The sequence below is a fragment of the Balaenoptera physalus genome (assembly GCF_965194825.1).
Source record: "Balaenoptera physalus genome assembly, chromosome: 1".
Lineage (NCBI taxonomy): Eukaryota > Metazoa > Chordata > Mammalia > Artiodactyla > Balaenopteridae > Balaenoptera > Balaenoptera physalus.
Genome location: NC_138882.1, coordinates 36,776,660 through 36,790,706, shown reverse-complemented (window position 1 = coordinate 36,790,706; position 14,047 = coordinate 36,776,660). Strand labels below are relative to the sequence as shown.

At 36.9% G+C, this 14,047-nt stretch overlaps 1 protein-coding gene across 1 annotated transcript in view; it reads right to left on the bottom strand.

Moving 5' to 3' along the window:
• The window catches only part of CR1 (complement C3b/C4b receptor 1 (Knops blood group)), a 159,818-nt gene that overhangs the window by 120,376 nt on the left and 25,395 nt on the right, over nucleotides 1-14,047 (bottom strand). The window contains 3 exon segments of the mRNA XM_082413050.1: nucleotides 8,723-8,804; nucleotides 12,877-12,952; nucleotides 13,648-13,671. Coding sequence (XP_082269176.1) covers nucleotides 8,723-8,804; nucleotides 12,877-12,952; nucleotides 13,648-13,671 — 182 coding nt within the window.

Sequence of the window (14,047 nt, the reverse complement as noted above, 5' to 3'; positions counted from 1 at the left end):
TATTCCATTTAAAGTTATTATAAAATATTGGCTATATTCCCTGTGCTGTATGATATACCCTTGTACCTTATTTATTAATACATAGTAGTTTGTACCTCTTAGTACCCTACCCCTATCTTGTCCCTCACCCCCTCCCTCTCCCTACTGGTAACCACTAGTTTGTTCCTTATATCTGTGAGTCTGTTTCTGTTCTGTTATATTCATTCATTTCTTAAAAATTAATTAATTTATTTGTTTTTATTTTTGGCTGTGTTGGGTCTTCATTGCTGCACACGGGCTTTCTCTAGTTGCAGTAAGTGGGGGCTACTCTCCGTTGCGGTACGTGGGCTTCTCACTGCCGTGGTTTCTCTTGTTGCAGAGCATGAGCTCTAGGCATGCAGGCTTCAGTAGTTGTGGCATGTGGGCTCAGTAGTTGTGGCTCGAGGGCTCTAGAGCGCAGGCTCAGTAATTGTGGCGCATGGGCTTAGTTGCTCTGCGACATGTGGGATCTTCTGGGACCAGGGCGCAAACACGTGTCCCCTGCATTGGCAGGCGGGTTCTTAACCACTGCACCACCAGGGAAGCCCTATATTAATTCTTTTGTTTTATTTTTTAGATTCCACATACAAATGATAACATACAGCATTTGTCTTTTTCTGTCTGACTTATCAACCAGAGGTTTTTAACATTTTTGTTCTTCTCAGAATTATTTTTTAGATGTAAAAAATAAAGTACATAGGATTACAAAGAAAACTGGTTATACTGAAATACAGTTCTAGCCACGAATTTTTGGAGGTCTGTGGTTCCTAAGACAAGAACTCCAGATTTAAAAATTAGTAGAAACAAGAGCCACTCATTTCTAAAGCAAGAGTCGGAACAAGTCGTATGGAGAGTGGAGTAATTCCAAATATCAAATGCTGTAGAGAGGAGAGGTGGATGAGGGTTGAAAAGATATTGTAGCAGATATTTCAGTAAATATGCTAGCTCTTTTCTCCTCCATGCATAGATATGATTCATGGTGGAGTAAAGACACTCAAGGTTGAAAACTATCTCTACTCAGTGTACTTTCACTGTTGGAAACCCATGTACACACAGTCCAGCAAACCTATATCACTCAACATGTACAGCCTTAGCTCACACAAACAATCCAGAATACTGTCTTACTTCATTTGTCCCTTTTATTCAAGTCTCACTTCCTACCCTCACTAGTTGAGAAAGGGCAGTGTCCCAAAGGCCAGATATGTTCTTAATTTTCCATTCGTTTCCATTAGACTCTCTCCCAAGACTCTACTGCAAGAAACATCTACTTTGATCACATCACTTACCACACCTCCTTTTTAATACTTTAATACCACTCTATCAAGGATTTGATATTATCCTTTCAAGATATTCTCAACAGAGCAATGGAAAAAGAAGCCAGATCATGGTAGGCCATGGAAAAGGGAATAGAAGATTCAATTCCCCAGGCTTACCTCACATGCTATCAGAATATGCCACTCATTACCACATCTTTTTACACTAATCTCCTAACATCTGCTTTTTTCCCTCATATCTTGAAGGTTTTAGCTCCTAGCTCATGGCAAACTCCTCTACTGTTACTCCTGTCATAGTCCTCAGTGATTTGATATTCACAGTGATGGTATTTTCCAAATACCTGGCCTTTCGGCACCTTGACCTCTTCTCTGCCAACGATCTTGTTCTTCCTTCTACTCTGCCACTTATGCCCATGGCCATACCTTAGACCCTGTCACCATCAATTACTATAATCCCTTCATAATTTTGGCCATCCCACTGTCTAACCACCAATCCTATCCTTCTATTTCACCTCTAGTACCCTGATCCCAACAATCTTTGTATCTCTCAGTACCTACAGTCCACTGATCTTACCACCATCTTTCAATCTCAAACCCCCTTAGTGTCCTCACTTTCATCCTTACCAGGTTAAATTCCATGGTCGATCATTATAATCACTATCTTGCATACAACCTCAGCTTCCTTACCCTTCTCCCACTTTATCATATTTATTAAATGAACAGTCTTGGTTAGATTCATTTCTCCATAATTTTGCCCCTGTACCCATGAAACTGAACGTGGTTGGAGAAAAACACATATCCATGAGAACTAGTCTGTTTAATGACAACTCATTTCAAATGGACCTTTGTAACGCTGCCTGGTGTTCTTACTATAGTTACCTAGTCCATTTACTCTCTCATTCTTCCAAGTGACTATTTCAAATTTTTTATTTTGACATTGAACTCTGACTTCTCCTCCATCATTCTTAGTCTCTGTTTATAGCTTCACTTCTTTTTTTTTTCCAGAAAAAATAGAAAAAAATCAAAGAAAACTTCCATAAACTTCTCTCATTACTTAATCCCAATACCTCTATCTGGTTTATATAGTTTCCTTATGTCCTCTTAGTATGGTTATATTGTTCACACCCTTATCGAAGGCTAACTTCTCCACTAGTGCACTAGATTCAATTTGTTCTTACTTGCTCAAAGACATCACTCCAGGAATTCCCCTCTTTCTCCAGAATCATTATTTCCCCCCTTTCTACTGGATTTTACCATAAGCATGCAAACAAATTTCTCCAAATGCAGCAGACATAGTCCCTCTTTGATTTTTTTTGGTTGGTTTGTTTGTTTTTTGTTTTTGTTTGTTCTGCTGTTTTTTTGTTTTCACCTAATGTTTCTTTTGCTTGGAACACTTTCTGACCAGATATCTATCTGCATGGCTACCTCCGTCATCTCCTTGAGTTTTTTTGCTTAAATGTGATCTTCTCAGTGAAGCCTTCTCTGACCACTATTTACAATTGCATGTCCATTCAGAACTTCCTTTCCTCTTTCTCTGCTTCATATAATTTTTAAAATTTTACTTATTTTTTCATTTTATTTCCATCTGACAATCTGCTTGTTGTCTGCCTTTCTTCACTAGAATAAAAGCTACATGAGAGAACATGTCCATTTATCACTGCTATATCCCACAACCTAAAACATTGCTTAGCACACAAGAATGATTTCTACAATTGTTTGTTAAGTGAATAAATGAAATGAGTAAATCAGCTAAGGTCAACCCCTTTTTCAGAAAATTTAGTGGTAAAGAGAAGGGAGATAGTTTAAGATAGAAAGCATGGATGGTTTGGGGAGCATTTGTTTTCAGGTTTGGCAGTGGATATTTGTTGCTTTAACTGGGCCCCTTCTTCTGGAATTGGGCCCCTGATTTTTCCTCTTTTCCACAGTTCCATGTGGTTCAGGTGGACCACGGTTTCTCAAATACAACACTACTGACACGTTGAACAGACAGTTCTTTGTTTTGGAGGCTGTCCTGTGCACTGTAAGATGTTTAGCAGCATCTCTGACTTCTACCCACTAGATGCCAGTAGCACTCCCCTCCTCCAGCTGTAACAATCACAAATGTCTATAGACATTGCCAAATGTCCTCTGTGGGGAAGAGGTGTGAGTACCCCACTTGAGAACAACTGAAGTAGATCAATCCTATCCGTAGCTCTAAGCCTGGACAAGCAGCCTAGGCCTTGTCATCTGCTTATTTCACTGCTCTCATCCTAGTAAGTGGTTGAAATGGGGACATGTGACCCTAGTTGGACAAATCAGAGGTAATTAATGCACTTTTGCAGGAGCTATTGGACAAGAGAAGTTCGCTGTGCTGGAATGCTAAGCTGACGAGATGTGCGCTTGGCATCGTCAACAAACATTTTGCCAGTTTTTAGGGAATGTCTATCAGAGAATGAGTCCAGCAAGAAAAAACAGAACCAGGGAATGGAACAGAGTCCTGAGGATATGATTTGAATAGTTAATTCCCATTTTGACTGAAGCCAGCTGCACGCTTGACCTTTTCTCTCATGTGACATAATAAAATTCCTTTTTGGTTTAAGCCAGTGTGAGATGGATTTCTGTCACTTACAGCTGAATGGGTACTGGCTTGAACATATTTGTAGGTGGAAAGAAGAAGCCAGTGATGAGAGATGGTATTACTGAGGGAGCAATATCCTGGAAGAAACCGAAAGGGATGAGAAGAGAACTGTATAGTCTGTAAAAAGTGGTAGGTGGAAATGAGAATAAGGATGAGTGGGTATAGATAAGCTTGGAGGTGAAGGGAGAGGAAATAGAGTTATCCTGTGATGTTTTCATCCTCTGCTATGATAAGGAAGGAGAATAGAGTAGAGATGAAGGTATAATAGAGCAGATGGCTTGAGGTGCATGAACAGATGAGTTGTAGAAATGAAACCGGTACTGACTGTGAATGAATAAGATACCAAACAGCATACTACTTCTGGGTACATATCCAAAAGAACTGAAAGCAATGTCTTGAAGAGATATCCACACACCCATGTTCATAGCAGCATTACAACCTAAATGTCCACTGATGGATGAATGGATTAAAAAAATATTGTATATACATACAGTGAAATATTTTTCAGTCTGAAGAAAAATTCTGACACATGCTACAACATAGATGGACCTTGAAGACACTATACTAAGTGAAATAAACCTGTCACAAAAAGACAAATACTGTATGGTTCCACTTATATGAGGTATCTAAAGTAGTCAAATTCATAGAAATGGAAAGTAGAATGGTGGTTGGCAGGGGCTGAAGGATGAAGGGAATGTGGAGTTACTGTTTAATGGATAAAGAGCTTCAGTTTTGTAAGATGAAAGAGTTCTGGAGATCTGTTGCATAGCAATGTGAATATACTTACTTCTATACTTCTGATCTGTACACTAAAAATGGTTAAGATCGTAAATTTTATGTTACATGTTTTTTTAAACCACAATTAAAAAAAAAAGATGTCAAACAGCATACACAGTCTAAGAGAAAATGGGGAGAGTAAGTCTGTGGTAGCCAATGAGCAAGATTTTATTTTCTCAATAATTGAAATGCTGGAACAGAGAAAACTGACAGCTGGATTTAGAGTGTGGAAGGAGAGAATGAGTGCCCTGGGGGAAAGTATTGGCTGGATAAGTCTTGAGGATGAGGGAAGTGAGTTTGGGGGTTGAGAGTTTGGCTAACATGATGAAGTGGTGGGATCCAGAATGCATAAACGTTAAATTAGGAACTCTAAAAACCCTAAGACTATGTCTGTTATTCAAGAGTTCATTGACTCCAGAAAAAAAAAAAATCACATAAGGCAAGTGTTTTTCTTTAAAGACAACATTTATTTGAATGATGAATGTACACATTATCAAATGATATTTTACAGGCAACTACAGTTACTTCAGGATTAAACTTCAGAATTAAAACTTGACTCCCATGATTTAAAAAAAATTGTGCAAATTGGAATTACTGAGTGATTATGCAAAGGTAAAGTATATACGATGAGAAAAACTTAAACCAAGCAGAAATAAAAGTGAAACGTTTAACTATATCAGAGAAAGATACTCCTATTAAAATAAAATCAGACTTCCCAAAAAAATGTATGCCCATCATAACCACAGGATACGCTTCATACTTTGCTTAAATAATTAAAACCACACTATAACCAAAAGTATATGGTAACAGTAAGTACGCTGATTATAAAAAGAAGAGTCTAGACATGAGGACAGCTCTTTTTAGTGCCTTCCTAAAAAATGTGACAATTTTCAGAGCTATGTAACTGTTTATATCCATAGCCTGGCTCCAAGTACGTCACAGGTGAGGCTTCAAAAAGTCTTTGAAGAGCACGTAGCAGTAAAACTGGGCTCCCATCTTTATCATCAAGCAAACTTTCTTTGTTTTGCTTGAGGCTAAGTGCATGTAGGAGTTAAAACATATGAAATAATCTCACTGATGTTGAGACCATACCAATAGACTTGCTGATATTAGGTTTCTCTCCAACCGATGTTCAGTTGGGTTCCAAGCAGCAAGGCATACTGAAATAGATGAATTTCTATTTAGGAGACAGCATGAAAGGCAGTGGTATAACTCAAAGTTTAAATATGAGTGTTAACATTCTCTCTATATATACCAATTACAAGTGCTGTAAATAATGGAGCATCAAGCCTATGAGAAGGTATCATTCAATTAGGTGGTCCTTCTTCATATAACATGAAGTAAAGCAAATAATAATTAAATTTTATACTGATAAATATGAATAAAAATAAATGAGGGAGAAATTGAAGCAATGGTTTCATTCTCACTCATTCAAATACTCATTCAACAAACATTTAGGTAATAACTTTACTTTGGGCCCCCATGGCTTTGGATTTAGATATCACTCTGGTAGTCTTTCCTGTTCTCTTCTTCCCTTTGGCTATGACTCACTAGCAACAAGGAAGCTTTTCTTCCTCAACTGCCACAGCAGTTTTTCTGTATCTTGTTTATAGCACTTAATCTTACACTATGATATGTATATGTCTTATTTTTGTTACTAAAATAAGTTCCAAGAGGGCAGAGGTGGTATCTTTATTTTATATCTTATAGATTATGTAGGAGAAAGCAGCTTGAAGTCAGATTGGAGCTTGAATTCTACCTTTGCTAAATACTGACCCCCAAGTCTTTGGCCAAGAGAGCCTTTTCGCCTTGGTTTTCTCAGCTGGGATATTATATGCTCACCTAGGTATTATCTTGGAATAATACACACCTTTTAAAGTTATAGTGAGGGCTAAATGAGATAAGGCATGAAAGAGCCTCAGCGTACAGCCTGGGCTTAGCAAACTGTCAAATGTTCACCCCCTTTTTCTCCTGGGAACCTCAGGGGGACTCTTCATGTTGCCTGTCAAACTTTCTATACTCCCTATCATTCAGGTTTCAACTCTCATGGTGACTATTTAATACCTTCTCGTTTCTCCTTAAATCTCTAACATCTCCTTTCCTAATCTCCCTCTCAGCTGATCATTTTTCTTTTTATTCACTGAGAAAACAGAAGCATCAGAAGAGAACTTCCACATGTGCTTTCACCATCACATCTCCCCACCTACCTTCATCTGCACCCATATATTCTACCTTCCCTCCTGTTATTAAGGCCATGCTCCTATCTAAGGTCTACTCCTCTGCTTAAGTCCTGGATCCCACTCCTTCTAGCTTACCCAGATGTTGCTCCAGCAATTCTTCCTTTTCTTTCCTGCCATCATTTTCCCCCTTCCTACTAAATATTCTCTTCAGCTTACAGGAATAACAGCTATTCCTCCATTCTTAAAAATACTTCCCTTTACTTCTTATTCTTGCCATTACTCTACTTATCTGCTCCTCTTTATAGAAAAACTCCTTGAAAGAGTTAATATCTCCAATTTCTCTCCTTTCATTCTCTCTTAAGGCCACTTCAATCAGCTCTAATTTGCCTCTTTCCTCTACACCAAAACTGCACTTGTCAAGTTCACCAGCAAATCTTGTGCTGCTAAACACAATGGTCAGTTTTCACGGCTAATATTTCTCGATCTCTCAGCAGCATTTGACAGGGTCTGTCACTCCATCCTCATTAAAGTTCTCTCTTTGCATGACTCTAGAACACCACACTCTGGGGTTCTCTCCTGAATCAGAGCTGCTTCTTCACCCCTGTGTTGGCTCCTCCCCACTCCATGACTCCTAATGTTGGAGGATCCAGGGTTCAGCACTTGGACCTTTCCTCTTCGCTAGCCTCTTTCACCCCCTTGCTGATCTTACTCGGTTTCATTATTCTGTACATCCATACACTGACAAGGCCCAAATTTGTATGCCAAGCCTGGTCCTATTCCCGAAGCACTGACCTGTACATCCAGCTACCTCTTCGGCACTTGTACGTGGATATCTATTAGATATCTAACACTTAACTTCTCCAAGGTGGAACTCATTTTTCTTCCCAGTCTTGCTTTCCATTCTCAGTTGTCTTAATTAATGGCAATTCTGTCCTTCCAGTTACTCAGGCCAAAAAACCCAGGCATCATCATCGACTCCTCCCTTTCTCTCATATCCTGATACAAACTGTCAGCAAACTCTACTGTCGCTATCTCAAAAATGCATGCAGAATCTGAATTCTTCTCACCAGCTTGTTGGTGGCCCCTCACAATTTATTGGAGTTCTGTGATAGGGTCCACAGGGATTCCCCATCTTCCACCCGTGGCTACATACACTCTCTTCTTAACACAGCAGTTAAAGTGATCATTTGCTTCTCTGCTTAAAACCCTCCAGTTGTTCCCATCTCAGAATAAACACTAAGCTCATTATGATGACCTAGCATACTCTGTAGGGTCGACCATCCTCACCCTCCTCCTGTACCTCTCTGGTTTTGTCTCTGCTGCTCTCTCCCTTGGTCAGTCCATGCAAGGCCACACTGCAGCAGGAACACTCCACCTTATTATGATCTTTGCACTTACTGTTCTTCCTGGAATGCTCTTTCCTTTACAAGGCTAGCTCCTTACTTCACATTAGTCTTTGCTCAAATGTCATTTTCTTAATGAGGACTTCTCTTCCAACTACCCTGGCCTATCTATCCGCTTTCTTTTTTTTTTTTTTTTCTATCCGCTTTCTTGCTTTCTTTTTCTCCACAATACTTAATCATGTTCTTATTTATCTTATTCTTAATTATTTTGCTATTTATTTAAATATTTGTTGAATAGATGAATAAATTTTAACAAAAACAGGGACATAGTTGGCAATGTGAAATAGGTAAGCTAACAATTTTTGTGCATGATTAGTAAAGATGTGCAACAGAACCATATATATTTAGTACTATGCTTATTGATAAATTTAAATTGAAGGAAATTTTGACATATAAATTAATAAGAATATTTAAAATTTCATTAGATACCAGTTTTTCTTCTGATTAGTTTGCTAGGTTGTATGGATCAACAGAATATACTTCCAGTGTTTCTAAATGAATGTCTTCTTTACGGCTTGTATTTGTATAGTAATTGCTAAATGGAAGAAAAAAGAAAAAAGAAATTCTTTACTCATTGGCCATGATTATTATAAAGGTGTAAAAGTTGTTTCCTTTCCATAATTCCCAACACCAAGTAAGTACTTTTCATGGATGATTTCATTTTATTGTCTTAAATATCCTATGAAGTAACCCCCATTTTTTGGAAAGACCCATAAAAATAACTTGCTAAGCTGCTAAGTATCCAAGACAGAAGTTGATATTAGGCAGGACTCTTAATGACTAATAACTATGACTCCCAGATTGAAAAAAAGTCATAAGCTTTCATTTTATAATATGATCATAAATTTACCTTTGGAGAACCAATCTTCCAATCTAACTTAAAAATAAATTTTTTAGATTTGATGTTTAATTCAAAATCCTTACATAGTCATGCAGCGCTAAAAGTTTTAAATGATTTTGAAGACATTTTTACTTTTATTCTCTGAAAACACATGTACTTTGCTGTGCTTCTAAAACTCTTTGCCAAAATTAGCAAAGGACAATAAAATGTGATTGAACTATCATGTAGAACTCTGAGATAAAGTAATACAAAATTATTGGGGAAAAAAGATTACTGTTGAGAGTACTTACAGCCTGCCACTCACTATCACATTTAAGAGGTCAACTTACATATTTAAGGGGAAGATACATTAAAATTATTATAAAATGGTAACTTTTAGGTTAATGTGAGATTTAGGTTTTATTAAAATATCTTAGAAGACAAGAAAAAAAAATAACATACTCTCTTCTTCAGATGTTTGGATGACTTTTAAAAATATTTAATTTTGTTACTAGACATCAATTTTCGAATGATTCATTACTCATCTTACTTACAAAAAGTATTCAAGGCAACTCAAATGTCTACATTAAGTATCAGAAACTAAACTGAAGTCAGTTAGAAAATGGAAATAAAACAAGTGAGTGATGATTAAGAATTTAGTTTAACATATACGTTTGGTTCATATCAACTGAGGCACTTACATATAGTATTTGATAAAAACATGTTAATAACCTTAATAATCAGACCGGAACATTATGAATTATTTGAGCTTGTAAGCATTCCCAAAGTTTGCAAATTTTCCTACACATGTAATGCTCTGATAACAAACTTAGTAGCAGGAAGGAAGGAGATAGAGACCACATTTCTATTTTACTTAAACTTCTATTTAAATTACACTTGGCTAAAATTATCTTCTAACTTCCTGTGAGGAAAGCCATGCAAATGACATCCCTAGTTTTGTTTTCTTGAGACCTTTTTCTGTCTTGAATTCTGTGAAACTATTTTCCCCTTTCATCTTACTTCTGACTGTTCCTTCCCCTCCTGCCTCTTAAGCATTACTGTCCTTTTGAGATCTGTTCTCATCCCTATTTTAATCTTCTATGTTCTGTTTAGTACCAAGGCTTCAATTGTGATTTAAATGTCATCTACCTGAGTCCAGTCCTCTCTCTTGAGTCCTACGTCATGGGTGCCTGGAAGTAGCAGGTCAGAACTGAACTCATCATCTTTCCCCACAAACATGTCCCTCTCTTCTTTTGATGAACCGTTGGGCCCACCCAGTGACATCTGCTTGACTCATTCTTTGTGTCCCCTTCTCCCCACATTCATCAGTTCACTAAATCCTGGAAAGCCTATCTTCTTCATAGTGAAGGCATTTCTTACATCTATTCCATCCTCTTGAGCCCCACCACTGCTGCTTTTGTTGACAGCCCAGTACCGCCCCTTCTTTTGAAAATGCAAATCTGAACGTATTGCTTCTTCGCTTAAGATTCTACAGGATAAACACCAATTCCTTGTCATCACATGCAAGGCTTTTGATGATCTAGCTCTTGACCATCTTTCCAGATTTCCCCAAGACTGTTAAATTAAACATTAGTTCAATGGGATGTTAAAAGCCTTATATGAGAAAAAAAAAAGTTCTGCAGTCCAACTAGTTTGAGAGATTAGTTTTTAAAAAATTAAACAGGCATCTTTATTGTAGAACTTTAAATATTCTCATGGTCATTGTGAATCTCCATGAGAAAAATGTAGTATGAAGTATTTCCCAATCTTTTTTGGTCAGAGAACACTGTTTCTCCTGAAATCATTCACAAAACCAGGGTTATGTGATACATACTCTGATAAACACTACTGCCTAAAGTACATCTCAAATGTAAACCCTTGCAAGACCAACTGTGCTCAGGCCCTCCCAGGCTTAGAGCAAACTATTCAGGTTCAAAGATGCCACTATTACATAGTTTCAATGTAACCCCTTCATGTCTGATGCCTGCACTAGGCATTATAGAACTGTGAACAGTGTAATCAGATCATTTAGATAGATCCAAGTGACTTGGCATGTTAAAGTAATTTTGCTGGAGTTTGTGGGTGACATGTTTAGGGTGACATGACTTGATCATCCCCCACTGGAAGTTACCTGAGATTTGGTAAGACTTCACATGATTATCCTCCCTAACACTAGCATGTATGGAGACTTAAGAACCTGAGCACACGGAACATTTCCAGGCTGATGCCTGATGATATCATTTGCTAAAAATGTATCCTTTGCACCTATCAGAATATTCTGTAATTTCCACAAGATGTATGTGGTCAGAGGGGTCTTTTATGTCACTCCTCCACATAAACCTATGCCACCTTCACCTTCAATCACCATCACACATACTATTTTCCCAGTCATGTCAACTGCTTATGTAGTTCTCATAATATATAATGGAATTACAAGCCTCTGGGTCTTTGCTCAAACTGCTCCTTCTACCTGGAATACCTTTCTCCCCTTGTTTACACTCTCTTGAGATGCACCTGAAATATCTTCTCCACTATGGAAACTTTTCTAATCAAAATTCCCAAGCACTGCTCATTTGATTGTGTCCTCACCAAATATCACATGACCCACTATGGCAACATTACTTTATGGATACAAATGTTTTTTAAAAAGCATGAATTAAAAATAAAATGTAAAAGTATGTCTAATTTCTGGATAACAAAACATAACAAAATATAGAAACCTAGTCGTATATTTAAGGAGTCATGAAAACAACCAAGCGAGAGAAAACATTACTTGAACAAATAGAAAGGCCTAGTAAATTTCTGAAAGGGAAAGCATTACAGAAAATGTGCCAGTTCTCAACAGTTAATCTATAAACTTAAATGCAATCACAACATATCTGTTTTTAGAAAATGACAAATCATCTAAAACTCCTGTAAGAACAAACAGAAGAGAGAGGAAAAGCTGAAAAAATTATAGTGAGGGGATTCTTGCTTTATCAGATATTATAATAGTAGAAAGCTATACTATTTAAACACAAAGTGGTTTGTGATAGAATAGACAGATCAATACAACAACAACAACAAAAGAATCCAGAAACACAATACATCCAGATAGATTAATTATTTAACATATGATCAAGTTAGAACTAACCTTCTAGAAAGTCATTTGGCTATATTTACTAAGCATCTAAATGTTCATACACTTATCCCTAGCAATTCTAGGAATCTAGGCTAAGGAAATAAGGAGATGTGGAAAAAGTTTCTTTAAAGGTGTTTCTCATATCTTTATTTATTATCAAAATAAGTGTGGAAGCAACCTAAAATTTCAACAATATAGATACATATAATAGAAAAATATGCAATTAAGTAGGTAAAAAGAAAACATGATTTAATAAAAAAAAAATCTGTACCTGAGGCTAAATGAAAAAAATAATTAAGGCAGGAGACTATAAGGCCAAAATTTCAGTTTTAAAAGGAAAAAGAAAAATAATATAAGGAAAATGATCATACCTGTATAGGAACGTACCAAATATCTGCAGTTGTTATGACTGGGATTTTTTTCTATTTTCTAGATTTTTTATTACATATAAATAAACATAATCTGATCTGAATAAACACCATTCAAATAAAATTAGTTTGTTATCTTTTAAGTTCTTACAGAAAGGGCCTTCTATTTAACACAAGATACCTTATTCCAGTTATCCCATTGCAGTATTTATTTCATTTAACTTGTCCTTCTGTGTTTAGTTTCAGGCAAGAAGTCAAAACCTTTTGTGCGTTTTGGTCAAGCATGCGTTGAACTTACCATTCTCTGTGTTTTAATATCATGCGTAAGGTGATAGCACCCAAGCAGAAAAGAGCTACTACCCCTGCAGAAAAACCTAGAAAACAAAACAGAGTATCAAATGCTAGAAAAATGTGACCTACCTTGATTTGAAGTGACTGTGGGGCCTATTCCTAGTGGTGGGGAAAATGTTATGTGACTTTTCTACTTGTTCTTCTTAAACCATATAAATACTGAATTCCTAAATCATCATATGTGGGCCTAACGTTTTGGATTCAATCCAGTCCATATTTAATCTAAAGGACCAAGCATTTGACCACAGGGTTCCAGTCAAGTTTCTGTTGAGCTTTTCTGTTCTTTTCAGTTTTATCAGTAATATTCTTGTCACTGGGGTGAAATTAGGAGCTCAGGACACCAGGATCCCATGACTTTGCATAGCAACATTTAACTCTCAGTTGTGAAATATATTTTGTTACTGTAGAATAAGCCAGTCTATTTTGATAGTAACCAAATCATGCAAAAGACCAAGAGTTAAACTAAATTTTTGGTAAACTTAACTTTCAATTTAAAAACTGGGAATAGCTGTTCAAGTCATTTATTCCATTCTATCCAAAAGTGACAGTTTGTGATGTGAAGTATACATTAAAAGATCCTTAAAACACTAAAAAGAAGATAACTTCTTATGAGTTAAAGTGAAAAAAAAAAAAAAGTCAGGATATAGGGCCTCAAATGTTACATACATTTTTATAAATCACCATTAGAAGTTTTCTTCGAGTATTTAAGAAAACTTACCGCAAATAAGAGGAACAAGTGAGCCTAAGGAGAATACAAAATCATGAAAATATTAGTCTAGTTGCATGGTTCCACATAGTTCTAAGTCCCATGGTAATGTCCCAGAAATTAATCTCAGCTCCCTCCTCTCTAAGTCTACTTAAAAAGAGGTATTGGAACCCTGAATTATACCCACTCTTTCTTTCTCTTTTTTTTTTTTAAATAAATATATGTATTTATTTATTTATTTATGGCTGCATTGGGTCTTCGTTGCTGCATGCAGGTTTTCTCTAGTTGAGGCGAGCGGGGGCTACTCTTCGTGGTGGTGCGCAGGCTTCTCATTGCAGTGGCTTCTCTTGTTGCAGAGCATGGACTCTAGGCGCACGGGCTTCAGTAGTTGTGGCTCGCGGGCTCCATAACA